This window comes from Mustela erminea, chromosome 7, assembly GCF_009829155.1.
Source record: "Mustela erminea isolate mMusErm1 chromosome 7, mMusErm1.Pri, whole genome shotgun sequence".
Classification (NCBI taxonomy): Eukaryota; Metazoa; Chordata; class Mammalia; order Carnivora; family Mustelidae; genus Mustela; species Mustela erminea.
In genome coordinates, this window is record NC_045620.1 from 9,395,608 (window position 1) to 9,423,190 (window position 27,583).

Sequence of the window (27,583 nt, forward strand, 5' to 3'; positions counted from 1 at the left end):
CAATGCTGGGAAAGCAGGTGTGAATCAGCTTCTACCTGCTGTTGTTGCTGCTGGATGGAAGCCAGAAGCTGTAAAATAATGACTAGTGCTTCACCCTAGCGGTGGAATGCAGCATTGCAACCCAAGGCAAAGAGAGTGCCACATCCCACGGGATAGTTTTCCAGGAAAAAGAACAAGCCCCATGCCACAATGCTTCTCAGTGTTTGGGTTTTCAGCCTAGTGCTTTCGATATGAGTAGTGTAAATGTATCTGTCAGTCTTCATCAGTCTTCACCTCGTGACTGGAATCCTGTTTTCAATGTTAACAGCTGTGCTAGATTGTTGTTTCCAACTCAACACTCCCTCCCTGGTCTGGGATTATAGGTATCTTCCCTTGTCCATTGGCATCATGGTGGGTGGAATGTGTTTCCCTACCCCCCTAATTCTGGGCAAAGCCATGTTTTTGCTTTGGCTAATGGAATTCTCATAGACCTGATGGGAAGAGGGGCTTTCAATGTGCCTGTATGGTGTGCCTTATCCTCTTGTTCTCAAGCAACCTTGAGACCTTGTCATGAGAAAAACACGCCCGTGTGGCTGATAACCCAAGGAGAAATGGACAGACCAATGGAACTGACCTCAAGCCAATCCTCAGCCTAGAGCCAAACCCAGCAGAGCCACAGTGAACTCCCAGACCTATAAAAAAGAAAATAGATAGTCATTGTAGAAAGCCACTGAGATTTTGGAGGTTGGTTGTTACACAGCAAAAGCTGACCAATACAGCAGACTATGAGTGAAACCTTCAGCTTACTATTGCCTATGGAATTGCCGTATCCAGTATTCAGTATTTATTTGGATGAATGAGATGATGTTTCCCCTACAATACTACTTGAAAATCACTTTCAACAGAAGCCAGTTGAGAAAGTACAATTTGGAAGCAAATTGTATGAGGAGGTGAGTCAGGAAGTCATTCTCCTGCCTGGCTTGCTCAGCAGGCCCATGGAGGACTGGAACAGCTGGCAGTAGAGGGCACTGATCAGGAACAGGGGTCCTGGAGTCAGAAAGAATTGGGTTCAAATCCCAGTTCTGCATCTTCTCAGAGATATGACCCAGAAGTGACCTTAACCTCTCTGAACCTCAGTTTCTTTTGCTTTAGCGCAAAAAATAATGGTACCTCTATTTTAGAGTCTTGTAAAGTAGGATTACATTAAGCAATACACGTTGAGTACCTGACACATCGTAGGCCGTCACTTGGTGTAGCCACATGCACTAGCAACACTAATGATCTGCCTTCTCAGTGCGTACGCATCCTTGGGGAAGCCATCAAGGGCTCACACTCATCATTAGTAGGGCCATTCCGGAGCCACCTCCTTCCTGTGCAGAGGGGATGTCACTGTGCTCACCTGGGTCGGGGGCAGTGTCCTGCCTGCCATTGTCCAAGCTGGTGAACATCAGCTACTCCCACCACTTCCTTGCAGCTGGAGGACAAGCACGTGACCTGGGCTTGGCCAGTCAGATGCTCCGGCCCAAGCGTGAGCAGGCAGCAGAAACCACAGGTCAGATCCAAGTTCATTCACAGTGAGAGCATTTCGGCAGAGGCCTGAGCAGTGTGTGATGGTGGCAGCAAGGGGTCTGGGGAGAGTGGGGTGGAGCTTAGAGGTTCCCGGCATCAGTACCAGAGTTGTCTCCCTGCACCATCCAAAGCAGATAGTCCCCCAGTATGGGTATGTCCTTCATGGTGACACTTGGCTGGCCGGCCCCCCTCTCTGCCCATTACCTGAGCCGGGGTCTCCGTGCTCCTTGAGGCACTTGGCTGACTCACGTGCTGCCCATAAGTTCCTGTTCTGGTTCAAATGGCCAGTGGTTTCTGTTAGGAATCACCAACAAAACCCAGCGTTCCCAGAGAGAGCAGCTTTGATTGGATCTCTTGTCACCGAACAAAACGGAGGGCTCCAGTGGACAGAATTTGAGGCCATACCAACATAGAAGTCCTTGCTGTAGACTCAGCCCTTGCCCTAATCCAACTCAGATGTTTTTAACTTTAGTCGTGTAAACCTTGGTGTTTTTATGCAGAAAGAGCCCCCCACCCACTGCCAAGGGCCCTGTCCTCCCTTCTGAGAGCTGCATGGGAACCAGCTTCAGGGCTGGCCTTTGATTTCATCATAAAGGAGAACTCTTGAAAGTAAACAAGTCCCAGTAATTTTTTGGTAACAATTTTCAAACATACAGTGAAGTTGAAAGAATTTTCTGGTGAACACCCATATTCTGTGCATGAAGATTCAATCACCATGCCACTATATTTGCTTTATCGAATATCTTTCCATTATGGTAAATTTTTCACTGAAAAATTTAATACGTGCACAAAGTAGAAAAATTGAAACATTTCAGTGTGGTATCTAATGGAAAATTCTTCTCCTTCCCACACCAGATTCTCAACTCCCTTCCCCAAAAGCTATTATGTGCTTACCCACGCTTGTATATATAGATTTTGTTTCTTTTCTTTGTTAATTAACTAAGATGGACCTTTAATCTACATAGTGTCTTCTCTTTTCTCTTTTTCTATATTTTTTCTCTTTATCTATATCTTTCAGGACTTTTTCCACAACATTTATTAAGCACCTACTATGTGACAGGCATTTTCTCTACACAGCAAGCACCCTGACAGTTTGGAATAGTTTCACGCCACCGTCCAGGGCTTAAGATTCAGACATCATTCCATATCAGCTCATGTGTGACTAGTTCATTCCCTTTTTTTTTTTTTTAAGACTTGGTTTTAAAGTCATCTGTATCCCCAATGTGGGGCTGGAACCCACAACCCCAAGATCAGGAATCATAGCCTCTACCAACTGAGCTAGCCAGACACCTCTAAACTAGTTCTTTTTTTTTTTTTTTTAAGGTTTATTTATTTGAGAGAGAGAGCTCAAGCCCACAAGTGGCAGGGAAGCACAGAGAGAAAGGGAGAGGGAGAATCTCAAGCAGGCACTTCATAGAGCCTGATGCAGGACTTGATCCCAGGACCCTGAGATGATGATCTGAGCTGAAGGAAGACACTTAACTAACTGAGCCAGCCAGGCGCCCCAAAACTAGTTCCTTCTTAGAGGTACTTTTAATCCAAGGCTTAAATGCTTGTAAGACCTGGGTGACAACAAAAATGTGGGAAGTATCTGCAGTGAAAGCTTGGCCACCAGACGTCAGGAGATCAGAAGCCAGAGCTAGTTTATCAGTTCTGAGAATTCTTGAGTATTTTCTCTGCCATAGATAAGACTCAGATATCCCACATTTATCCCTTTGTTTCATTTTCTTTCTCGACTCTGCACCTCGTCCTCTATTCTGTATCTTTCACATACCCCTAGGCCTCTCCCTAGGCTTTTTGGGTTTTCCTGATTCCAGGCGAGGGGAGCCCCTCCCTGGTCTTTCTCAATGGCTTGATCAGATATTGTCGACACTTTTGGTTATGAGCAACAGGAAACACACAAAAACTAGCAGAAATAAAAACACTTCTGGGACAGACACTAGGTAGTTTCCAGAACCTGAGAAAGAAACACAGGGGTCAGAGCTAGTCCGGGGACCTGGAGACCTGGGGACCTATGGCAGGGAGGTGATCTTGTGTGTGTCTTCTTTCATGATCGTGCCCATCGTGGCAGATCTTTGCTTGGCTTTAGTCTTTGCCCCTGCAGACAGGTCTTCTGTACATGGCAGAAGGATATGGTCACTGGCAACTCCAGCTTAACCCCATCCCAATTCAGTCAACCCAGAGGGATTTCTCTGCTCTGGTATAGAAATAGTCCAGGAATGGTTCTCCGCGGAGGCACGTGCCCAGTGCTAGAGCAGCTTTGTGGTCTGGGGAACTCAGTGAGCTAGGACTAGCCCATCCTGCCCACTGACCATTGGTAGCTTTCTAGAACTAGCTGTTGGTTCAAGACCTCTTGGGGAGCTTCCTGGGAGTCATCTGAAACCAGTTCTGTACTGGAAGAAAGAGTCAGGCCACTCCAGACTGGCAGATGTTAGGTTTAGTAAGCAAGGGAACTTACACATGATGGTTGTCTTGGGCAAAAGCCACAAGATGAACAGATGTCCGCACCTTCCTGCCGAATCTTAAAGGCTTAATTTTTTAAATTTTTTTAAAGATTGATTTATTTATGAGAGGTGGGGATGGCCAGAAGGAGAGACCGTCTTAAGCCAACTCCGCACTTAGCGTGGAGCCCAGGGCTTGGTCTTCTGACCCTGAGATCACAACCTCAGACGAAACCAAGAATTAGACACTTAACCAACTGCACCACCTAGGCGCCCCTTAAAAATCTACATATTAGGCCATAACTGGTTCAGTCATGTACCACCCAGATGGTCTAAGCACCACATCACTATCTCAAGGCTATGTCCATGGGGCAGCTTCTGGGAGCCGGGAAGGCAAGCAGAACCCATATTTCAAGGATTGGGGAGAGAGTAAGGAGCCTCCCGTTGCTGGGGTCCAGCTCACAGATCAACCAGTGGTCATATCCTCTCGATGACCTCCCCCAACCCTGCCATCCCACCACAACTAGCTCCCCAAAAGAAGAAGGGTCGCGTTGTCATACAAAACCATAAAGCTTCACTGTGGAGGCCTTGAGCCTCTGCTCCCTCTACCTTCCTCCTTCCCTGTGCATTTCCTGGATGATCCTTGGGGATTCACTCTGCTCCCACCGCCAGCCCGTACGTATGCTCCAAATGGGGCCGACACACTCCCTTCATGAGGGAAGGGCATGGTCCAATGCTTGGCCAACCCAAGTACTCCCTGCCCTTGGTCAAAGACACGGGGCCAATGCAAGGGTCAGCAAAATCTTTCTAAAGCAACAGAAATGGTTGCTGATTCAACAGAAATCTCTGATAGTAAAGATTTCAGGGGTAGGGGGCCATCCAGTCTCTGCTACGGTTGTAGCATAAAAGCAGCCCTAGACAATAAACATTGGCAAAGGAGCCTGTGTTCCCACAAAACCTGTTTTCAGAAACAGGCAGCGGCCTGATTTAGACCATAATTTGTCATCTCCTGGTCGAGAGGATGGGCCTATGACCCAAGACAAGGCAACCAAGCCTCACCAGGGCTGAAGTGAGTCTCTATGTCTAGCCAAGGGGGAGGGAATTAGTCAAGAGCAAGGACATGGGGAGGCGGGGACCCCCCGGAGTGGGGTCAGAAGCTGCCCAGCCCCTGAGAGAGGGGCCTGAGAGCAGGTGGACGCACAACACAGCTGTGCTGAGAGGAGCCCAGCAGGACCAAGCCAGCAGGATGTTGAGCCCCTGGACGAAGCCAGAGCTGAAATGAAAACGTCCTCCTAACCTTGCGTTCTTGGGCACAAATTATTATTTTTTTCCTAAGGGAAAAAAAAAAGGAAGGGTGTTTTGTTACTTGCAAGCATACAAGCCTGATTATTAGACCCTCCATGACGGAAACTGAGTCCAAGGAAGCCTGGGGCATCCCTAGTAATTGATAGAGTCATTTTTCATTGACTGCTCCGCTCCCACTCTGCCGAGCATGTTACAGCGGCCCTGAATAGTGGACAACGCAATAATGCTCTTTTTACAAACGAGAAAACTAAGGCCCAGAATAGTAAATCACTTGGGGGCACCTGGTGGCTCAGTCGGTTAAACGTCTGACTTCCGTGATGATCTTGGGGCCCTGGGGTCAAGCCTCATGTGGGGCTCCCCACTCATCGGAGTATGCCTCTCCCTCCGTCCCTCCCCCCACCAGGCATGTGCTCTCTCTCTCATATAAATAAAATCTAAAAAAGTTTAAAAACTTATATTAGAAGCATTTGTTCCAAGCTATAGAGCTATGACTTGACCAGTTCTGTCTTAGATATTTCTGAATATTCTTTAGGCTGCCTTATTCCTCAATGAGTGTCTCTGGTGAAAACATCACACCTTTTAGTTCTTTGTACACTTTTTATAAGCCCAGCCCCTCAAGTTAAATACATTTATCATATTGATTGGTTGATTGATTGATTGATTGATTTAGCATCCATAAGCTTGTCAGGCATGCATACTTCTTTTTTTTTTAAGATTTTATTTATTTATTTGACAGAGATCACAGAGAGGCAGGCAGGGAGAGAGAGAGGGAGAAGCAGGCTCCCCGCTGAGCAGAGCCCGATGCGGGGCTTGATCCCAGGACCCTGGGATCATGACCTGAGCTGAAGGCAGAGCCTTTAACCCCACTGAGCCACCCAGGCGCCCCAGGCATACATACTTCTTGTGGGTGAACTTTACCAGATCCAGTATTTTCCTTACAACTTTGAGAGGAAAGCAGCATGGATATTTACTGTCAACTTCTTAGGCGGTAAATCTGAGGTCCAAAGTCATAGGTCCACCACCAATCCGGCAATGCCAAGAGTCACCATCCCATCCAACTTCCCCGTTCCATCTGCGGCCTGGGACTCGTGCCCCTAACAGAGCAGGGAGAGAGCAGCTGGGGGGCCTCACACCTTTCCAATATGGGAAGTGGTTTGACGTCCCCCAGAAGTGAGTGCGGCAGGAGTAGGGCTCCGCCAAAACCCGTTCACTCTACCCCAGCAACCAATGTGTTCCTTTTAAGACTAGAATCACTAATGTTTTTATGAGCGCTTTCATGAATAATTCACGCATTCACAATGTCCAAATAGCAAAACAAAACAATAGAGGATGGTATACATGGAGATGTCTCTCCCCCAGCCTGTGGAGTTCCCTTCCCGGTCTGTACGGGTATCTGCTTTCCTTCCTTCCTACCTACCTTTCATTCTTTCTTTCCCAATTCTTCTTTCTTTTTGGTTTTCTTTTGCTCTTACTGGGGTGTCCCCAGTGGCAGACCCTGAGACAAGGATTAGAGAGCAAGTAGCTTCTTTGGGAGGTGATCCCTGGAGAGGACCATAGTGGGATGGGTAGAGAAGAGAGACAGGAGAGAAAGAGCTGATACAGAGTGTGTTACCAGCACAGTCACCACCCCGGGCATCTGGCCCTGACCTCTGCCAGGAGCCCCTGGGAGGCAGGAAGGAACTGATGCCTCGGAGTTAGGCCCTGTGGGGCGAGGGAGCTGAGGTATTTATTCACCCACGCCCAGCATTTGCTGATTGAGCCACCCCTGAGGTGGCAGGAAGAGATGACCAGCCCACGTCTTTCCGGCTCCGGCACAGGTGGGCAAAGGGGACGCTGGCCAACAGAGAAAACCCTCAGGAAAATAACGCAGGTACTGAGAGCCGGAAACCAGGCCGGCGGGGACCAAGGTGACAAGGGCGAGGCGATACAGGTGGGGCGCCAGCAGCGATTGCTACGCTCTAGCCTTCCAGGGTCTCTGTATACAAACATAAGCAAATATGTTTCCCTTTTGCTTCCCTTGCTTTTTTCACTTAATATATTCGGAAAATCTTACCATATGAGCATCTAGATTCCTCATTCTGTTTTTTCTTTTACATAGTGTGCCATTATGTGGCTTTACCACAGTTTATTCAGCAACTGACCTGTAGACAGACACTTGGGGTGTGTCCTGGCTGTTGCACTGTCCGAGAGCTGCAGGGAGTAATCTTGCCGAGGGGTCATTTTGTGACTGTGCCTGTGTCACGGGAGGGTCAGTTCCCAGTAGCCCGCCCGGGGTTGGTCGGGCACACAGCCACCCTGTTAGAAGCCACAGTCCCAGACTCCCTTGCAGCTACATGGGACCACGTGACTAAAGTCTGGCCAAGGGGACCTAACCAAGAAGTGCCACGCGCGCGCACACACACACACACACACACACTGGGTCACTCTATCAAAGGCAGCCGCTTGCCTTCCTCTCTCTCTTTGCTCCTTCCCGTGGACCGGATCCCAGGTGTGGGTGCTCACCTTGAGAGAGAGACACTCCAGGGGACAGTACAGGAAGAAGCTAGGAGTTGGGTTCCTGGATGATCTCTCGGAGCACCATCCACCAGAAATAACCTCCTGTTTTACCTGTCACTTTTATTTGGTCTCTCTTAAAAAAATCTCAAAGCACTAGCCTAACTAAACACAGGACCACACAAGGGCTGCCTTCTAGTACGGCGGAATACCGAGTGTTCCAAACACAGCCCCCTCCTCTCTGTTTCACAGATGCGGCCCCAGCATGCCCAGCACGACGTGGGTATTAAAGTCGATCACATTTATAAGTAACTTATCATGTTTCACAGTTTTCAAAATTAGTGTAGTGTCCTGGGAGTAGGTCACGGTTCAATAGTGATTATCAGTGACAGTCTTCATTGTTTACTATTTGTCGATCCCTTTAATACATTCCCTTTTATTTTTTTGTTGTTGTTATTATTTTTATTTATTTATTTTTTAGAGAGAAGGAGCTTGCAAGCAGGGGGTTGGAGGGTCAGAGGGACAGGGAGAGAGACTCTCAAGCAGGCCCCATGCTCAGCACAGAGCCCACCACAGGGCTCGATCTCATGACCCTGAGATCAAGACTGGAGCCAAAACCAAGAGGCAGTCGCTTAACAGACATTCCCTTTCAATGCTCAGGCAAACCAGCTGAGGTAGTAGGTAGGATTATTGTCCTCGTTTTACAGACTGAGGCTCCACGGGTTAAGACACTTGCTCAAAGCACGCGTGTGTGGCGAGCGGGACTCTGGTAAGATCCACGCAGAATGTGTTCTAACCCAGCCCCCCGCATGGGGCGAGCGTCGGTGAGTGTCCGCTGTTCTCACTGTCAGAGTCACTTCCTGGCCAGTGTTGCTGTGTCTCAGGTGAGGAGAGGGGAAGTAACCTTCACCTTTGTCAGACCAAGCCTGGGATCTGCCTCTGGATGTGTCCGTGGTTGAACAGGGATAGAGGGCAAAGGAGAAGCAGGAAAGCGTTGACGGGGTCCCGCTGGCCGTACAAGACCCTTGCGTCCCCTTCCCACGCCTCCCCTGCCTTCCTGCCAGCATTCCGCCCACCTCCAGCCAGACTGAGGGTCCTCAAAAGGGCCATCCCTTTCTTTACCTCCTGGTCTTGGCACAAGAGTCCCTTCTGCCCGAAATCCTCTTCGCCTCACTTCTCCAGCTGCCCAAGACCTGCTCGTCCCATCCATGCGGGGTTACCAACCCGCCTGCTGCAGGAAGCTTTCCCCGACCGCCATGCGACCCTTTCCCAAACCGTGTGTCGTTCCTGCCTCTTATGCTCCCTCCTCGTCCCTCTGTGACTTCCTTCAAGGCTCGCTTGCTGTTGCACTCCTAGAGGTGAGCGACCTCACGACCAGATGGAACCCAATTCATGTTTGCTAAACAGATGAATGGCCCCAAGAGCAAAAGCCCTAATAGACAATGTCAGAGTCAGGGAGACTGTGTGGCCCACGACACAGAAACCCTCAAAGAACCCACGGGTGACCGTTGGCCCGGGTGGTTCCGGCATTGTCATAAAGGGATCGGAAATTCACGTTTCCTAGGACCAGGGAAGACAACGGACAAGCCCAGTTCTGCCACCCCCTCCCCCAGGTCTAGAAGCTTGGTTCCTTCTTCTGGGACCACATTCCTTCAGAGTTCGGGAACCACCAAACCTGTAGGAGCCAGCCGGTGGACGGGAGGCTGTTTTCTCTATAAATAAAGGGCGTTGATCCGTTCTGTCGCCCACACAGTATCCTCCAGGAATTCATCTCAGCGTTTCCTATTCTAATCCTGGAAGGGGAGGGGCTGGGGTGTGGGAGCAGAAAGGAGAGAAGAGAAGTGAAGACCAGGTAGTGGTTTTTAACATTTTCAATGAAGACTGTGCCCTGGTGACTTTTTAAAGAGTTCCTTTTTTCTTTTTTTTTTTCCATTCTCATTTTAAAAGTCACAGACACTGATGGAACCTAAGTTGATACAGTCACATCAGAAAATAGTTTGGGGAGTCCCTAGGAAAGTTGGGGGGAAAGTTGGGGGTGAGCCTGTGCTATGACCCGTCTAGTCCTCCTCCCCCATGCGCTGCTTGTCTCACACTTACCGTCTCACACTTACTGCACACGAGAGGCGGGGGGAGGGGGGGGTCCTTGTTAAAATGCAGATTCTGGGCGTAAAACAGCTTATTCACAAGAGCCGTAGAAGCTGTGTAGGAATGTTCACAGCGATGTTGCTCATAATTACCAAAATGCAAACTACCCTTTGGCAGTGAAGGTATAAAATGCGGTAAATTCGTGTGGAGCTTATGCGAGAGTGAAAATCCGCGGCAGCTAGCTACAACACCAGGGTGCATCTCACAAACTTAAAGAAGCGACGGAAGGAGTATTAGCCATGCGGTTCCAAAAGCGGCAAAACTAAGCAACATTGTTTAGGCAACAAAACTACTATTTTTTTTTTAAAGATTTTATTTATTTATTTGACAGAGAGAGATCACAAGTAGGCAGAGAGGCAGGCAGAGAGAGAGAGGAGGAAGCAGGTTCCCTGCTGAGCAGAGAGCCCGATGCGGGACTCGATCCCAGGACCCTGAGATCATGACCTGAGCTGAAGGCAGCGGCTTAACCCACTGAGCCACCCAGGCGCCCAACAAAACTACTATTGTTGTTGCTTTTTAATAATTGGAGTATCTTTGATGCACAGTGACCAAACTGTTTTGTTTTGGTTTGGGTTTTTTTTTTTTTTTTAAGATTTTATTTATTTATTTGACAGAGATCACAATTAGGCAGAGAGGCAGACAGAGAGAGAGAGACAGAAGAGGGGAGGAAGCAGGCTCCCTGCTGAGCAGAGAGCCCGATATGGGGCTCGATCCCAGGACTCTGGGACCATGACCTGAGCTAAAGGCAGAGGCTTTAACCCACTGAGCCACCCAGGCACCCCACCAAACTGTTTTTAAATAAGAATTGCACAAAATTCGAGCTAGTGGAAGAAGGTGGCAGAAGGCAGGAGAACCTAATGGATGGGAACATGTGAAGAGTTACTTTGGTACTAAGAATGTTCTAGACCATAAGTGGTTGGTGGTTACAAGGGTGTTTATTTTAGTCCAAAAATTGTACTTTTGGGTTTTATACACTCTTGGGGTGTGCCAGATTTTATGATTTGAATCTTTTTAACTTAAGAGAGTGACAAAAAGTGTTTATCAAGGTGTCATTCAGACAACTTCTGTCCTGTCCCCAGGAATAATTCATATTACCAGTCCCCCATCTCCTCTGCATTCACGTGTGTCTGTATATCTGTATGCCTGTGTGTGTCTGTGTGTGTTTAATTTCATAGAGATGCTGTTATATATGTATGTTTTTACTATGCTATTGTGTGTATGTACGTATGTATGCATGTGAAACGCATACCTAACCACAATAACATAATTTGTGTACAGTTCTTTCCCTTGAATTTTTTGCTTAACATTGTTTAAAAAGATTTTATTTATTTGACAGAGAGAGATATCACAAGTAGGCAGAGAGGCAGGCAGGGGGTGGCGGTGGGGGAAGCAAGTTCCCCACTGATCTGAGAGCCCAAGTTGGGGCTCCATCCCAGGACCCTGAGATCATGACCTGAGCCGAAGGTAGAGGCTTAGCCCGCTGAGCCACCCAGGCGCCCCTCACTTAACGTATCTTGAAGAACATTCCATATCAGTGCACAAGAAAATACATTATTCTCCGTTATGGTCATACAAAATGTATTCCATTGTATGACAGAACCATAATTGTGTTAATTATTGCTTTATAAACTATTTAACTTAATAACTGTCAAGCAGTGTGGGAATTCACTCCATTTTTTTTAAAAAAGGAGGTAACACTAAGGATCACGTCTTCTTACACAGACATTTCCAGGCTCTCCAGTCCTTCCTCCCTCAGGCCACTACCCGGCCGCCATCTTGCTCAACACACAGCCAGTGTGTATCCTTCCAGCACCTTTTAGTTCCCGGATTTTCACTTTCACCATTGAAAGCCTATATGGATTTGAGTAGGTATCTAATTCTGACTGTGTGGAACTTGGCTTTTCTTCAGTGCAGTGTACCTGGAGCTCTACCCGTGCATGTGTACATAAGTCTGAATGATTGCTTTTGTTTGCTGCCTGGTAGTCCACGGTATGGCTAAACCACAGTTTAACCTGGCCAGTCCCCTGTTGTTGGGCTGTTAGCCTATTTCTCAATGGTGTTTGGTTTTGTTTTGTTATGTTTACTATGACAGTGCTGTCGCCACAGACATCCTTGGATGCGCTCCCTTATGCACTTGGGCAGATGTTTCCCTAGAGCACAGATGGAAAGCAGAATTGATAGATCACTGGCAGGGCGCATTTAAGAGGGGATTGCCGGACTGCCCTCTGCCGTGGCTGTAAACACTCGCGCTCCCACCGGCAATGCATTAGGAGACCAGACTCCCCCCCAGCACTTGCTAGCGGTAGATGTTACCAGCATTCTTAATTTTTATTGATCTGATAAGAGTCGAAAGAGAGGAATTTATGGTTATTTAATATTCATTCCCTCATAGTGAGTAAGGCTGAATACCTCTTCATGGGTTGGGTGCCCAGAATCTGCTTCTAACAACATTGCCAGGTCACTCTTCCACACGTGAAGGTCTGAGAGGCAGTGAAATCACAATCCGTGCCTTAACAAGGTCCCCAGGTGATCAGACGCTCATGTTAAATTTTGAGACACGCTGGAGTCAGAATCTGCATTTAACAAGGTCCCCAGGTGATTCTCACGAGCAGTCAGTGTGAGAAGTGCAGCGTGGGGAGGAGTAGTCGGAGCATAGTATTATGTGCTTTTTCGCTAATATGGGTGTGTTTCATCTTCCCTGTTCAGACAAGATAAAAAGGGTATTTCAGTTTATTTTAACTTGCATTTCTTTCATCATAAGTGAACTCAGACTTTTTTTATTTTTTCAACTTTTTACAAGCCTTTTTTTTTTTTTCTGGGAACCAGCTGGTCACTGATGCTTCTTACTTTGCCTCAAACATCCCAGAGCTGAGCTTTTTTTTTTTTCTTTTTTTCTTTTTTTTAAGATTTTATTCATTCATTTGACAGACAGAGACCACAAGCAGGCAGAGAAACAGGCAGAGAGGGGAGGAAGCAGGCTCCCTGCTGAGCAGAGAGCCCGATGTGGGGCTCCATCCCAGAACCCTGGGATCATGACCCGAGCTGAAGGCAGAAGCTTTAACCCACTGAGCCATCCAGGCGCCCCCCCAGAGCTGAGCTTCTTAAAGCCTTTGCTTGTTACCTCCTCCAGAAATGCTCTCTCTCTGGCTCTTCCCATGGCTGCCTATTATTACATCAGGTTTTAGCTCAAAGGTCACTTCTCCCCAAACTCGGCTACCCTCCTCTGTACCGCCCGGTCACTCTCAGTCCACATCACCCCATGTCATCTTGATTGATCCATCCTTATCTGAAATGAGCTCATGCCCTCACTCATTCATTCCTTCATTCGTTCTCTGGCTGCCCGGCTGGGTCTTGTCTGTCTCGCATTATCAATCTGTACTGCACACCTGGTACCGAGCCAGGCAATAGTGTGAACTCAAAAAACTACCAGTTGAAGAAATAAATTCCTGGCAGAGAAAGAAGTCTTTACACCCTCTCTGGGAGTCATTTATACCTGGATAAACATTTATTCATTCATTCATTCCTATATCCATAGCGGAGAAAGTTAGCAGAAAGGACAGAGGTCAGATGAGCAATGCCTTTTTCTCTTAAAAAAGAAAGCCATTACTTGAGCAATATTCAATGAGTCCCTTTGAATTTCTCACTTAATATACATATGTTGGTGCTCCTGGATGACTCAATCGGTTAAGCGTCCAGCTCTTGATTTCTGCCCGGGTCATGATCTCAAGGTTGTGAGATCGAGCCCCACTTCGGGCTCTGCACTATGGAGCCTGCCTAAGATTCTTTCTCTTCCACACCCTTCCCCCACTCCCCTCCCCACCCCCGGACTCATGCTCTCTCTAAAAAAATAATACAGGTATCCTGAAACTGGCATGAAAACATAGAAAATCTGCAACTCAGAAGGGTTGGGTGAAATCAACACGGGCTTGTTTGCTTCCAGTTTATTTCCATGGACAACAATATCTGTGCCTAGTTAATTGGAGCCACCAATTCTGAATGAGTGTGAGCTATTAGTATACATGGTAACTATTATAGTAAACTAATACATGTGCTCTGTTATTATAAATAGTCTTGGTTGACACTTAGAGAGTACAGCCTTGGCACTAGACATTGCTTTTTGTCCTTTACATAGAGAAAATCTGTTTATCCCTGTAACCGTCCTAGCTATATTAGCATTGCCATTTTATTAATGACAAAACGGGAGTACACAGCAGCTTTCCCAAGGCCACACAGTCACAAAGCCAGGATTCCAACTCACACTGGAGCTAGAGTATATGTTATTTACTGCCTCTCAATCTTTAATCAATCTTCAATCTAAATGCTTTATAAAGAGATCTAGAGGGATAAGGAGAATCTCTAATTCAGAGGTGCACCGTGTATCTCTTGGCAAAAGACTTATCAGAATTACAGAGACTTTCCATTTTTCCTTTAAAAAGGGACAAGCGTTGAAAAATCTGACCTTCTCTTGAAAGGGACTACCTAATAAGCATTTAAAAAAAAAAAATCCGGGGTACCTGGGTGGCTCAGTTGGTAAAGTGACTGCCTTTGGCTCAGGTCGTGATCCCGGAGTCCCAGGATCAAGTCCCGCATCAGGCTCCCAGCTCTGCGGGGAGTCTGCTTCTCCCTTTTTGACCTAGCGTCTCAAGCTCGTTCTCTCTCTCTCTCTCTCTCTCAAATGGATAAATAAAATCTTTTTAAAAAATCAGGATGAAGATGATATAGAAAGAATGAGAAAGTAACTTATTTCTAGAGAAACATCCTGTGGTGAAAATATTTTGAAAAGCATGTTTGTCCATGGTTTTCCTTGCTCTGTGATTTTGTTGCTGAAGGACAATGAAAAGGAGGCACCTGGAAAAACCTCATTCTGCATGTTTAAACTTAGCAACAGAATTTTCTGATCTGTTTAAACACTGTCCAAGTACAGTGCATTTGAAATCCATCTGTTAACAATGTTAGTAATGCCTCCTCTTCAGTTTAATTGGCAAAAGCCCCAGGTTGATTATCAGGGAAGATGAAAATTTACGAGCTGGATTTCAAAAAACAGTCAACTTGTGTAATTGGTGAATGGGATTGGAGGAAAATCGTGACCTATTGCCAGTAAATGATACCTTTCTTTCACTTAGATCTCTAATCTATGAGTCGCATATATATAATATATAAAATAATTTTTATGTATTTTATATATTATATGTAATATATAAAATTTATATATATTATATATTACATGTAATATATAAAAATAACTTTTACATATTATATATATTTCTTTCTTTTTTTTTTTTTAGTAAGCTCCATGCCCAGTGTGGGGCTTGAATTCACAGCCCCTAGAGGCTCATTCTCTACCGACTGAACCAGCCAGGCACCCATATATATATATATATATATTTTTTTTTTTTTCAAGATTTTATTTATTTATTTGAAAGACAGATCACAAGTAGGCAGAGAGGCAGGCAGAGAGAGAGGAAGGGAAGCAGGCTCCCTGCTGAGCAGAGAGCCCGATGTGGGGCTTGATCCTAGGACCCTGGGATCACGACCTGAGCCTAAAGCAGAGGCTTAACCCACTGAGGCACTCCGCTGTCCTTACTTGTGTGAAAAGCAATTTTTGGTTTGTTTTTTGCTGAAGCCATACATGCAGGGAAAATGCAAATCAAGACCATAGTGAAATGTCATTGTATATTAATTCGACATCTGTATATTAAGACATCTGATAATACCGAGTATAGGAAAGGATGTGGCCGCACAGTATTTCTTACTTTGCTGGTGGGAATGTAAATAGGTGCCACCACTTTGGTGTAATCTCTTAAACAGTCACCTACAATCCAAAAATGTGTACATTCACTTAACCTCTGACACTTTCTAGGAGGATCATAGATCATATCCACACGATTCAGAAAGACCGGGATACAATTCAGGCGCCCATCGACAGGAGGACAGATGAATAAACTACTATTTTCACACCATAGACTATAACACATCAGTCAGACGAATGACAGTGACAGCAATTTGGATGATTTTAGCAATATAATAAATGAGGGGGGATTCCTAGAAAATTACATACCCTTTTAAAGCTCTTTAAAAATTAAAAATGTGTTTTGTCTTTTGGGGTTTTTTTAAAAGATTTTATTTATTTATTTGAGACAGAGCGTACAAGCAGGGGGAACAGCAGACGAAGAGAAGCGGGTTCCCTGCAGAGCAGGGACCCCCATGAGGGGCTCCATCCCAGAATCCTGGGATCATGACCTGAGCCTAAGGCAGATGCTTAACTGACTGAGCCACCCAGGTGCTCCTAAAATTGTGTTTTTGAAGATTACATGTAGATGCAAAAGGGCTTGCTGAAAAGTTGAAGCAAAGGAGTGAAGTATGTGGGGTTTTTAGGCTGATGGCTGTAGGAGAGAGACGTAGGTTATGTGTATGCTCCCGGCTTTGGGAGGTGGGTTCCCCGGTATTTATTAGATCCTAAGAAAACGGGGAGCAAACAAGCAGCCAAACAAACATAGCCAGCAACGGATCGGTAATGACCAGGTGTCATGTATCAAGGGTTAATCCAACTGTGTGCACCGGAGCTGGCAAAACACTATAAAACTATTAAGTATATAGCCACACGTACGCACCTCGGGCGGTATAAAGGGATATCAGATATCTCCCATCCTTCTGGCTGGGTTCGCTTCCCCAGAGGCACCCACTGTTCCAGCTTATCCAGTATCCTCGTGAGACTTTCCACAAGACAGGATAAATATAAGCACAGACCTATGTTTTCAAGTGGCTTTCTGTATATGTGTAGTTTACGCGCACATCCCAAAGAAAAGTTTAAAAGTTTCTTTAAAAACAACAACAAGAGGGGTTCCTGGGTGGCTCAGTGGGTTAAGCCTCTGCCTTCGGCTCAGGTCATGATCCCAGAGTCCTGGAATCAAGCCCCACATCGGGCTCTCTGCTCAGCAGGGAGCCTGCTTCCCTCTCTTTCTCTGCCTGCCTCTCTGCCTGCTTGTGATTTCTCTCTGTCAAATAAATAAATAAAATCTTAAAAAATTTTAAAAAATAAAAACAAGAAAGGGGGGGGCTCTAAAATTTAACCTGGGGCCACTTAGCTGGCTCAGTGGGTAGAGCCTGCGGCTCTTGATCTCCCTGGACTGAGTTCAAGCCCCACGTTGTGGGGTAGGGAGTACTTTTCTAAAAAGTCGTCAGTAAATACATAAATATATAATTAAATAACTTAACCTTAAGTGACATCACCAGGCATTACACAGCCATCCCTAAAAGCCATTCACCATGTGAAATGGAAGTTGGAGAAAAACAGCTGAGGTTTTGGAAAAATGTAAAAATTGTCTTCTCGCAGGCCTTGCCCTAGCATATGCTAACGGTAGCCCCGCAAAAGGCAAGTTAGAGCGGCTGTTGAACCCCAAGGGGCCGCCCAAGCCACGGGTCAAAGGTCAGCAAGAACGCTGTTAGATACACGGACTGAGGCCTCTGCCGCCCAGGGATTCAGACCGGAACCTGAGCCTTTTCTAGCAAGGGCCCCCACGTGATTCGCAGGTTTGGATAAGCTTAGGGCATAGCCCCGCCTTAAGCAACTCCCCAGTTTGTAGAAAGTAAACACCTGAGGGATGTAGGCGGCTTCCTTGCTCCCTGTTGGATGTCGTTCACCTGGAGCAAGGAGGGTCCCCCTCGGGTCTCATCAAGGTACCGGCCAGTCTGAGCTTGAACGCCGATCGGCTCAACCACCTCCCCCCCCAGGACCACGCCTCAGTCACCTGCTGGGCGGGCCCACGCCCGTGTTGGCGGCGAGGCCTCCCGTGCGTGTGGTCCGAGACCCGGAGCGCCCGAGTCACCGCGCGCGAGGGATGGGGTGCGGTTTGGGGGCGCCTTATAGAAATACAGATTACTGGGCTCTGCCGCGTGAAGCCAAAACTTTCGGAATCTGCGTTTTTAATGGGCTCCTCGGCAAAGTGGTTCATCTGCGGTTGGAGACTCTCTGGCCTCATTTAAATTTTAAATACGACGATGGTGGAGGTCGTGCTTCTCAACCTTGGCTGCACATCAGAATCACCTGGGGAGCTTTAAAAAAAAAAAACAACCACCCCAATGCCCAGGTTTCGGCCCAGACTAATTAAGTCAGAATCTAAAAACACGGCCTGTGCCGCAGCCGCGGCAGTGGCCTCGCCTGGGAGCTCGTTAGAAATACCGAAGCTCAGGCCCCACCCCAGACCCACTGAGTCAGAATCTGCATTTTAACGAGATCCCCAGTGAATCGAGCGCACATGAAAGTTGGAGGCGAGCTGTGCTTCTGAAATTTTAATGGGCAAACGAATCACCTGGGGATCTCGTTAAAATGCAGACACGGTTTCTCAAACTTTAATGTGTATGCGAATCACCTGGGGAGCTTGTTAAAATGCAGATTCTGATTCTGCGGGTCTGGGGTGGAGCCTGAGAGTCTGCATTCCTAACGAGCTCTCAGGTGCTGTGGGCTGCAGGGGCGCGGACCACTCTTCCCCCGGACCCCCGAGGTCTTGGCTCCGGGCCAATCAGCCGTCAGGGTTCTTGATAAATCGCCCCGCTCGGCTGAGGAGCAGAATTGCCAGGACATGCGCGCTCCAGCCGCGGGAGCGGGGGGGTAATTTCCGAACTCCGGGAAGCGGTCGTGGGAGGCAGGCCACTCGCAGCGACTCGCCGGGGGCCGCGCTCTTCTCGCCATGTCGCGGCGCAAGCAGGCCAAGCCTCAGCACCTCAACTCCAAGGAGCCGCAGCCCGCGCGCCCCGAGTTCGCAGAGGCTGGCCCCGGGGTGGCGGGGGTCCCGGGTGAGTAGCGCCGGGGACGCCCCGCCTGGCCGCTGCCGGCAGTTTCTCGGACGCTCGGGGGGGACCCGCGCGGGTGCGGGGCTCCGGGCGTGGTAGGGCGGGGGAAGCCTCCACCTCCACCTCGAGCGCTGGGGCTGGGACCTCGGCGCCCTCGACCAGCGCCTTTGTAAGTTACACCTCCTTGTAAATTCTGCCTTTTGGGATAAACTGTGCCGCTCCCCGCAAACGCTGGTAAATCGTGGTTTTTCACCCAGACACGCTGGGAGGGTGCTCCGAGACCCCTTCGGAGGGCCCTTTTCGCGGCGCGCCGGCGCCCGGGTCCCCGACCTCCTCGGTGCTGGCCTGGGGCGGCGCACCTGGAAGGTGGGCGTTCGGAGACCCGCGTCCGGACTGGGGGAGAACGTCTGAGTTTCCGCCGGGCGTTGGAGCTAGGTGCTGGGGAGAGGGCAACAGCGGTGAGCAAGCAGACAGAATCGGGTTCTTCTCGAGTTTATGGCTGAGTGGGGTCGAGAAAAACGGCCCTCGAGATCGAAGGGGGAGGCGTAAGGTGCGTTAGGCGTGAGCGGTGGAAGCAAAACCTCACCAAGCTGGGAAGGGAAAGATGCGGCAAGGGGGGAGGGGGCACTTCGAATGCATCGTCCAGGGAGGGCCTCGCGGAGGTGGGTATCATTGAGTAAAAAACCCGAAGGTTCTGGAGGAAAGGCTTGGAGATGCCGGGGGGGCAGGGGGGCCGGTGGTGGTGGAGAACATTCCACGCAGAGGGAACAGCAAGTGCCGAGGCCGGGGACGTCAGCGAGGCTGCAGCCTGGGGGAGGGGGGCTAAGGGCTCCCAGGTGAGGACTTCCCTTTAACTTTAAATGAGGCTAGGGAGGGAGGAGTGTGCCACGGTCGGACTTGGCGGGCTGACCTGGCCGTCAGGGGGCTGGTGGAGGTGGTCCGGGTGACGCCCAGGGGCCCCGGATTACCCTAAACCCTGAGGGCAGTATTTCTCACCCTGTGGTCAGCCGAGCCTCGGTTTCTGAACGGCCTGCAGGTACGCAGCTTCGCGAACTCGCTAAATTCCTCAGTCTACCCTGAGGCACCGCCCCCGTTGGAATTTCTGCGCCGAGGGGGTGGGGGATCTGCATCTCTAAGGCGCTTCCCTTCTGATTATCTTGCCTAAGATAACCTCAGTTCCCACTCGGTCTCCTCTCCCTCCCTCTCCCCCACGTCCGCGGTTAAGTGATAACCTCCTAGTTCTGGGTGAACTTTTTTCTCCCTCTCCCCTGCCTGCCCTCGGCCCAGAAAGGGACCCGGGGGATCTCGGGTCTCTGCCAGTAAGCCTCAGATCTCCAGCAGTGCAGGTCGCTGGCTTTGATGACCACACACCCAAGGAGGTAGTGGAGGGGAGAAGGATAATGAAACTACTTTAGAAGTAAGAGTACCTAAAACCAAAATTGGGCTGGATGGAACTACCATTAACCAAAAGACCAGACCTGCCTTTGTCCCCAAGGACTATAATGGACACATGTTGAAATGGGGTGGGGGGGGCAGGGTCCCTGCTGATTCTCTGCAGAAGAGGAACTTGAGAGTGTAATTGGGGGTGTTGAATCATGGGGGGACACGATTATAAAAGACAATAGCCTGAATGACCCCTGGCTGTTACTCAGTGCCCTGGGCTCCTTTTGTTCTTGTCTACATGGCTGTGAGGACGTCTCCAGGTTTAGAAGGCTTAGGGTGTTCTCCATTATGAGGTACTGGGGTGCCCCCTGTGGGAGCAGGACACAATCAGAATTAAGCACCAGCCATCCCTGGAGAGAAAAAGCAACCCACCATCTGATGTGGGTTTTCCTCCTGCATTTTAGGTCTGTCCCGCTGATCAAAGGCCCACCTCCTTTTGAGTTTGTCTAGGCTTCCCCTCCAGCCCCAAGGTTAGCAGGAGTGGGCCACTGTTAACTTGCAGATGGCTTTGCAACTCAGGTTTTGGAAGAAATAAAATGGAGCAGGTCAACAGGTAGACTTCAGTCATGATCTGTCTGTATTTAAAAAAAAAAAAAAAAGTGAGGTAACCTTATAAAAGGTACAGTGGTTGTTCATAGGGATGAAATGCCCACTGTACTATACCGGGTTCTATATGTGGCCCACCCCCTCTTTCAGACTAGAAGGGTCTCTGCCCCAGCTGCCCTGTTTTCAGGGAAGAGTGGGCCTGCAGTCTGGCTTGGTTTCCTGGGTGTTTAGAAGTAAGGAAGTCTCCTTGGGAGACGCGGGAGGTCCTCTCCTTAGGACGTCCTTCATGGCCCTCCATGTTCAACCTGGGTGACCCTTTCTAGCACTGGATTGTCTTTAGGATTTTATTTTTGAGGGCGCCTGGGTGGTTCAGTGGATTAGGCCTCTGCCTTGGGCTCAGGTAATGATCCCAGGGTCCTGGAATCAAGCCCCATGTCAGGCTCTCTGCTTAGCGGGGAGCCTGCTCTCCCCCCCACCCCCGCCTGCCTCTCTGTCAAATAAAATCTTTTAAAACAAATTTTTTTAAGATTTTATTTATTTATTAGAGAGAGATAGTATGAGAGGGGAGAAAGAGGGAGAAGCAGACTCCCCGCGGAGCTGGGGGCCTAATGCCGCACTTGACCCCAGGATTTCAGGATCATGACCTGAGCCAAAGGCAGTCACCTAACCAACTGAGCCACCCAGGCACCCTAAAACAATCTTGTTTTTGATAGCAAGAGCACGAGCAGAGGGAGAAGGAAAAGCAGGCTCTCTGCTGTGCAGGAAGCCCAAGGATGTGGAACTAGATCCCAGGATCCTGAGATCATGAGCTGAAGGCAGACGCTTAACCAACGGTGCCAGGAGCCCCTGGATAGCTTTTTTTTTTTTTTTTTTTTTTTTTAATCACTTTAACCCATCAGTCTCTTCTGCCTGGTTGCAAGTTTTTTATGGCACAGTGCCTTTCCCTCCCTTGCAGAACCCAGTGGCTCATGTACACACATCAATGAACAAAACATTCAAAACTTCTAGCCCTGCAACCTTCATCTCTGAGCCAGTTTCCCTTCTCAGAGCCGAAGGTTTCAAAAGTGTGGTTTCCAGATCAGCATCCGTGGGAACTTGTTAAAAACAAAAAATACCAGCTCTACTCCAGATCCACTGGATCGGGAACTCTAAAGGTGGAGCCCAAGCCACCTGAGCCTTCACAAGCCCACCAGGTAATCCCAATGCACGTGTTGACGCATTACCTTGGCATTGGCCTAGGAATCACCTGGGGATCTTTTTCCAGTGCAGACTGATGCTGTTGACTGGGACCTGAAGTTCTGCATTTCTAACAAGTTTCCATGTTATGCTGATGTTAGAGCTCTGGGGACCACCCTTCAAATTGTAAGGGTTTAGAGTAGATGATGGAATCATGGGGCCTCAAAAGTGCAGGTTCCTGGGATCTACCCTTAACCACCCCCCACCCCAAGTTATCCGAGGGTGAGCATGGGAAAGCTGCATCTAAAATCCATAATCCAAGTGACTCGGATACAGGTATAGGGGCTCTCCTGGACATTGTAGGATGTTTAGCAACATCCCTGGCCTTTACCCTTTAGATGCTATGGTCACTTATGTATGTGCACATAGGACCATCAAAAATGTCCCCAAGCATTCCCAAATGTCCCCTGGGGGCAAAATGGCCTTTTGTTGAGAGCCCCAGGGTTAGGTCACTTGTTCAAACCCTGTTAAGGGGCTTTGAGCACCACCACTATTTAGACGGGAACTCTGCAATCTTATATTCCTACATTGTGTTTACAAGGCACAGACTGATGTACTGAAAATTTACATCATTCTAACCCTGCTGCTCTGCCACGTAAACTGAGGCTCAGAAAGGTTAAGTTTCAGTTAGCACGTAGCTAAGCAAGGCCTGTGCCTAAGAGCTAAAGCCCACGCCAGTGTGTTCACTAGCTTCTCGTAGTAAGAGGCTTACCTGGACAAAACCTCTCCCTGTAAACGGAATCCACCTTCCCTACCTGGAGCGAAAACCATCCCAGCCTTTGGCCTCTAATTTATAATTTATATACTAGTCAGTATCTTTTTTTTTAAGACTTTAGACATTGACAACACCTTTTTATTCCTTAGATTTAAATCCGTTTGGAGAGAAATCACTTTGTAATCTTTCAGAAATGCTTGGGTTTTATTACAGAAATTTTTAAGCCTCCACATTAGATTGAACCACATGAAACTATCTGACCATTTTGGCCCACAGAAACGTCAATTCCAATGATTCTACCATAGTAACAGAGCATGATGCCTTGAACTCCTGTGTACCTGGGACTGGGCCTCAACAATTAATCACACGTGGGCAGGCTTGTTTCTTCTCTCCAGCTCTTCCCCTGCCCTGGATTATTCGAAGCTTCATCTTCACACCCAAAAAAAAAAACACTTTAGTGTTCATGCTTGTTGTAGTCTTCAGTGGCTCTTACAATATGTTTAAATCAGGATCCAAGTGACCTCTAGATAATGCAAGTCATCTTCTCAAGTCTTTGAGTCTGGTTTTCAAACCCACCCCACCCCCCGCCGCATCCTTTTTTTTTTAAAGATTTATTTGTCAGCACCCAGAAGCAGGCAGAGTGGCAGGGGGAGGCAGAGAGAGAAACAGGCTCCCCAACTGAGCAAGGAGCCCGATGTGGGACTCGATCCCAGGACTCTAGGATCCTGACCTAAGCCGAAGGCAGTGGCTTAACCCATTGAGCCACTCAGGTGTCCCTCCCCCTCCATCTTTTAAGTGACTTGCTGAAACAGTGGCATTTTGTCCAGGAGACCAGTGGTGCTTGAAGTGTGGTTTGTGACCTACTGAATGGAGACCAAACAAATTCAGAAATCGAGTAAGCTTTGAAAAATAGCTTAACCTTGCAGGACCAGCCTTCTGTCCTCTCTAATGGCGTGCGTTTGTTTTGTCCTATTTCATCTGTAATTTGTGTTCTATTTTATAAAAATAGCAGTAACTGATGGATTGGAAGATCTTTTACAAACTATGCTTTTGCTAGGTCACCTCAGAAGCCACTGTTGCCAAGTTTTGCAGCCTGGGTCTTGCCAGTTGGGTCTGTCCTGTTTCCATGTCCCTGGTTCCCTGTATCTTCTGGAAGTTGGTAGTTCAAGAAAGGACTTAAGGCCAGAGCATACGTGGCTTTCTATTTTTAATGAATTTGGGTTATTTTTTTGGTTTTAGTTTGTTTTGTTTTTTTTTAGAGGTGATGGAGGGGAAACAGTCCTGCTTCTACTGTAAGACTTACCATGGTGGTTGTATCTGAGAAATTAACCCTTCTTTTTGTGTCCATTTCAGCTTCAGAATTAGAAGATAATGTTCCCAAACCAACGTGTCCCTCCACGGACAGCAGTGATGCCCAGAAAGCCCCTGCCTTGGCGCTTCCCTCAGAGTCCAAGGAACAAACGGTGACGCTCGGAGAAAGGACCTTCAACTGTTGCTATCCAGGTGAAACATGAACTTGGACGCACAGACCCCTCCCCAGCAGGCACTGGCGGGTGAGCTCTGCCCCGCTCACCTGCGGAGTCCTGGCCCCGCCCCCCGCACACTCACCGCACATGCGCAAATGCATCCTAAGCATCTTGTGGCATCTGATCTGGTTTATGGGCGCTTCCTTTTTGAGGCTCTATTTTGAGAAAACCTGGGTTTTTTTTCTTCTAGGTTGCCACTTCAAAACTGTCCACGGTATGAAAGACTTGGACCGCCATCTGAGAATCCATACGGGTAGGTCTCCATTCCTTTGTTGGAAACTTGAACGTTGAAGGAAGTGGCTAGGAGTTGGAGCGTGCTGGCCTCGCGTGCTGCGCAGGATGGAAATGGTCTGCGGGGTGGGCTGCGGCCTCAAAAGTCAGAAGCTAGGGGGTGCGTCCGGGGAGAATCAGTCGTGGGGATGGGCTCATGGCTCTTCTGAAAGGCCTTCTGAAGAAGGTTCTTGCCTTGACCTGCAAACGGTGGCTAGCAGTAAACAGACAAGACCAGGAACATTCCAGCAGGGGGAACAACAGGTGCAAAGGCAGGGAAGGTGTGCGCTAATTGGGGAGATTGGTGAGGACAGGCTACAAAGAGGCGTTGTGGCTCTAGTAATCCTCAGATAAGGTCCTGTGCGTCTGGGTGGCTCTGTGGGTTAAGCGTCTGCCTTGGCCCAGGTCATGATCCCAGGGTCCTGGGATCGAGCCCTGAGTTGGGCTCCCTGCTCACTGGGGAGTCCACTTCTCCCTCTCCCTTTGCCCCCTACCCGTTTGTGTGCGCTTGCTCCCCCAGGCTCTGTCTCTCACAAATCTTTTAAAAAAAATAAAAGTACTAAGGTTGCTTCTTAACCGTTCCTTGAGCAGCCAGCTACTGAGAATAAGAGAAATAAGATTTGCTGTAGCAAAGAAATTTCTATGCTGTATAATCAGGGTCTGCACACTACAGCCTGTGAGCCAAATCCAGCCTGTGGAGCTCGTTTGTCATCTGTGGCTGCTTTGACCCCTTACGGTGGCATTGAGTCGTTGCTGGAAAAAACTGCAATGGACAAAGCTGAAGGCGGTTACTATCTGGCTCTTTCCAAAAACCTTGCCTACCTATTGGTCTCAAGTGTACACCCCGTACGAGTCTGTGGAAGTTAAGATTGTGGTCTCTGGGGCACCTGACTGGCTCTGTCAGGAGAGGACGCCCCTCTTGATCTCGGGGTTGTGAGTTCAGGCCCTACATTGGGTATAGAGAGAACTAAAAAAATAAATATAAAAAATCAAGGGGTACCTGGGTAGCTCGGTTGGTTAAGCATCTGGTAGTGATCAGGTGGTGATCTTGGGGTGCTGGGATCCAGCCCAGCATGGAGCCCTGTGATCAGCAGGGAGTCCCTTCTCCCTCTGCCCTGCCCCCCACTCATATGTACTTGTGTGTGTACAGTCTTTCCCTCTAAAATAAAATCTTTAAAAAAAAAAAAAATTTAGGGGCGCCAGGGTGGCTCAGTTTAAGTGTCTGCCTTCAGCTCAGGTCATGATCCCAGAGTCCTGAGCTCGAGTCCCAGGTCGGGCTCTCTGCTCAGCCGGAGTCTGCTTCGCCGTCTCCCTGCAGCTCCTTCTGCTTGTGCTCTCTCTCTGTGTCAAATAAAATCTTTAAAAAAAAAAAAAATCGATCTGTTGGCTCTTACAGAAACCAAACCAGGCGGCTTAAACATAACCAAGTTTCTCTCGAGTACAACTTATGGAGTACTCCAGAGCTGGCAGAATGGCTGTCGTCCTTAAACTATAGCTTCATCTCCAGGTACGAGGCAACGGCTCTGTTAACTAGTGGAAAGCAGAAGCAGGGAAGGGGGCCCCTCCCTTAGGCCATGCCCTGCCTCGCCCCCCAGCAGCATCCCTCATGGGATTGGACAAACCTCGGGCATCAAGGGGGGGCTGGGAAGTGGTTTCCAGAAACCACTAAACTCCGGAGCTCCCATGGGAGGACCAACTTCTGGACGATTAGTAGTCTCCGCTAGAAATGGGTGTCGTGCTGTGCAAATGAGAATATGAAGGGTCCTTTTTGCCAGGAAAGGGTAGTTCATAAAGGGCCTTCTAGTGAAGGGAATGTTGATCATCTCCTTGAAAGACCAGGCTGCCAGGATGAGGTCAGCAGAAGCCATCTGAACAAAGGAGACCCCACCATCATGACTGGCTAAGGCAACCTCAAAGCCGGTCGGTGGCTCAGTCCCGCCCCCCTCAGCTGGGCGATGCTACCGCCACCTAGTGGATGGGGCCAGAGGTGCCTCCAAATTCCTAGGATGCTCAGGTCAGGCCCTACCACAAAGAATTCCCAGATCCCCAAATGTGAACAGTGCTGTGGTGGACCTAGAAAGATAGGGGGTGGATTAATATTTTATTGGAATAATACAGTACATGATGGGGATACAGAAAGTAGACAAGGCCCTGTCCTTGGGGTCAGATTCCTGGGTACAGAAGGGGGTGTAGACAGATGGCTTCTCCAGCACTTACTTAGGCTGTTTTACTGTGTCCAAGGCAAATGCTCTAGCTCTGAATATTTTAACTGGTGAAAAAGGGGGGGGGCTTAAAGCATCTCTCCCTCAGGGCATGACCCAGGAGTAGGATCCTTGTGATTAATAATGAGACCCAGCTATGGTGGTTTAAAGCCAAGATATTACCGTCTTAACCACAGTCCCAGTCGGGTATGGTAGCCCATGGTTTTGGGGACTTTGGCTCTTATGTTATGTTGTTGCTTAACATCCCAGGTGTGTAGCCCATGCTGGCATGGTCTGAGCTGGCTTACTGACACCCCTACCCCCCATTTAAGGTATGAGAAGTTACCCATCACTTGGGTTCATGCCTGTTGGCCTGGAACATAGTCACATGGCCATTCCAAGCTGTGGAAATGGAGGCTGGGAGAAAAGTCTTGACTCTGGCCACATGCCCAGCTTCTAGAGCGAAGGTTCTGCTTACAAGAAAAAGCACGGATGCCTGGGCTGAAGGGCATCCCGGACTGAGCTGTGAGAGGCGGGGAGGGTGCTATGTGCAGGTCATCTTTTGAGGCTTAGGCTGGACTTTTGCCAGACGGATACCACAGTGGTTCTCAAAACACTACTGTGATCCTTTTACATCTAAAAATTGAGATCTCCCCCACCCCAAGTTTGTGTTTTATGTATAGTTACTGCGCCAAAAATTAAAACCGAACTTTAAAATATGTATGCACTTACAAATAACAGTAAGCCAAGGTGACCGGCTGTCTCAAGCGGTAGGACTGGCAACTCTTAATCTCACGATTGTGAGTTTGAGCGCCACGTTGGGTGGAGAGATTACTTAAGATTAAAAATTAAAAAAAAAAAAATAAGCTCCTTATAGCAATACTTCATGAGAAGTAACTACTTTCCCCAAAAAATGTTACCAGT

The 27,583-nt window shown here is 48.3% G+C and overlaps 1 protein-coding gene across 2 annotated transcripts in view; it reads left to right on the plus strand.

Moving 5' to 3' along the window:
* ZFP64 (ZFP64 zinc finger protein) overlaps positions 1–27,583 on the plus strand; it is an 87,586-nt gene that overhangs the window by 49,562 nt on the left and 10,441 nt on the right. The window contains exons 1-3 of one of the 2 annotated variants that reach the window (XM_032350323.1): positions 18,380–18,725; positions 24,016–24,165; positions 24,379–24,441. In XM_032350323.1, coding sequence (XP_032206214.1) covers positions 18,620–18,725; positions 24,016–24,165; positions 24,379–24,441 — 319 coding nt within the window. In that variant the 5' untranslated portion in view covers positions 18,380–18,619. Of the gene's footprint in view, positions 1–18,379; positions 18,726–24,015; positions 24,166–24,378; positions 24,442–27,583 lie in introns of those variants that run through there. The other variant, XM_032350322.1, reaches the window with a different exon arrangement.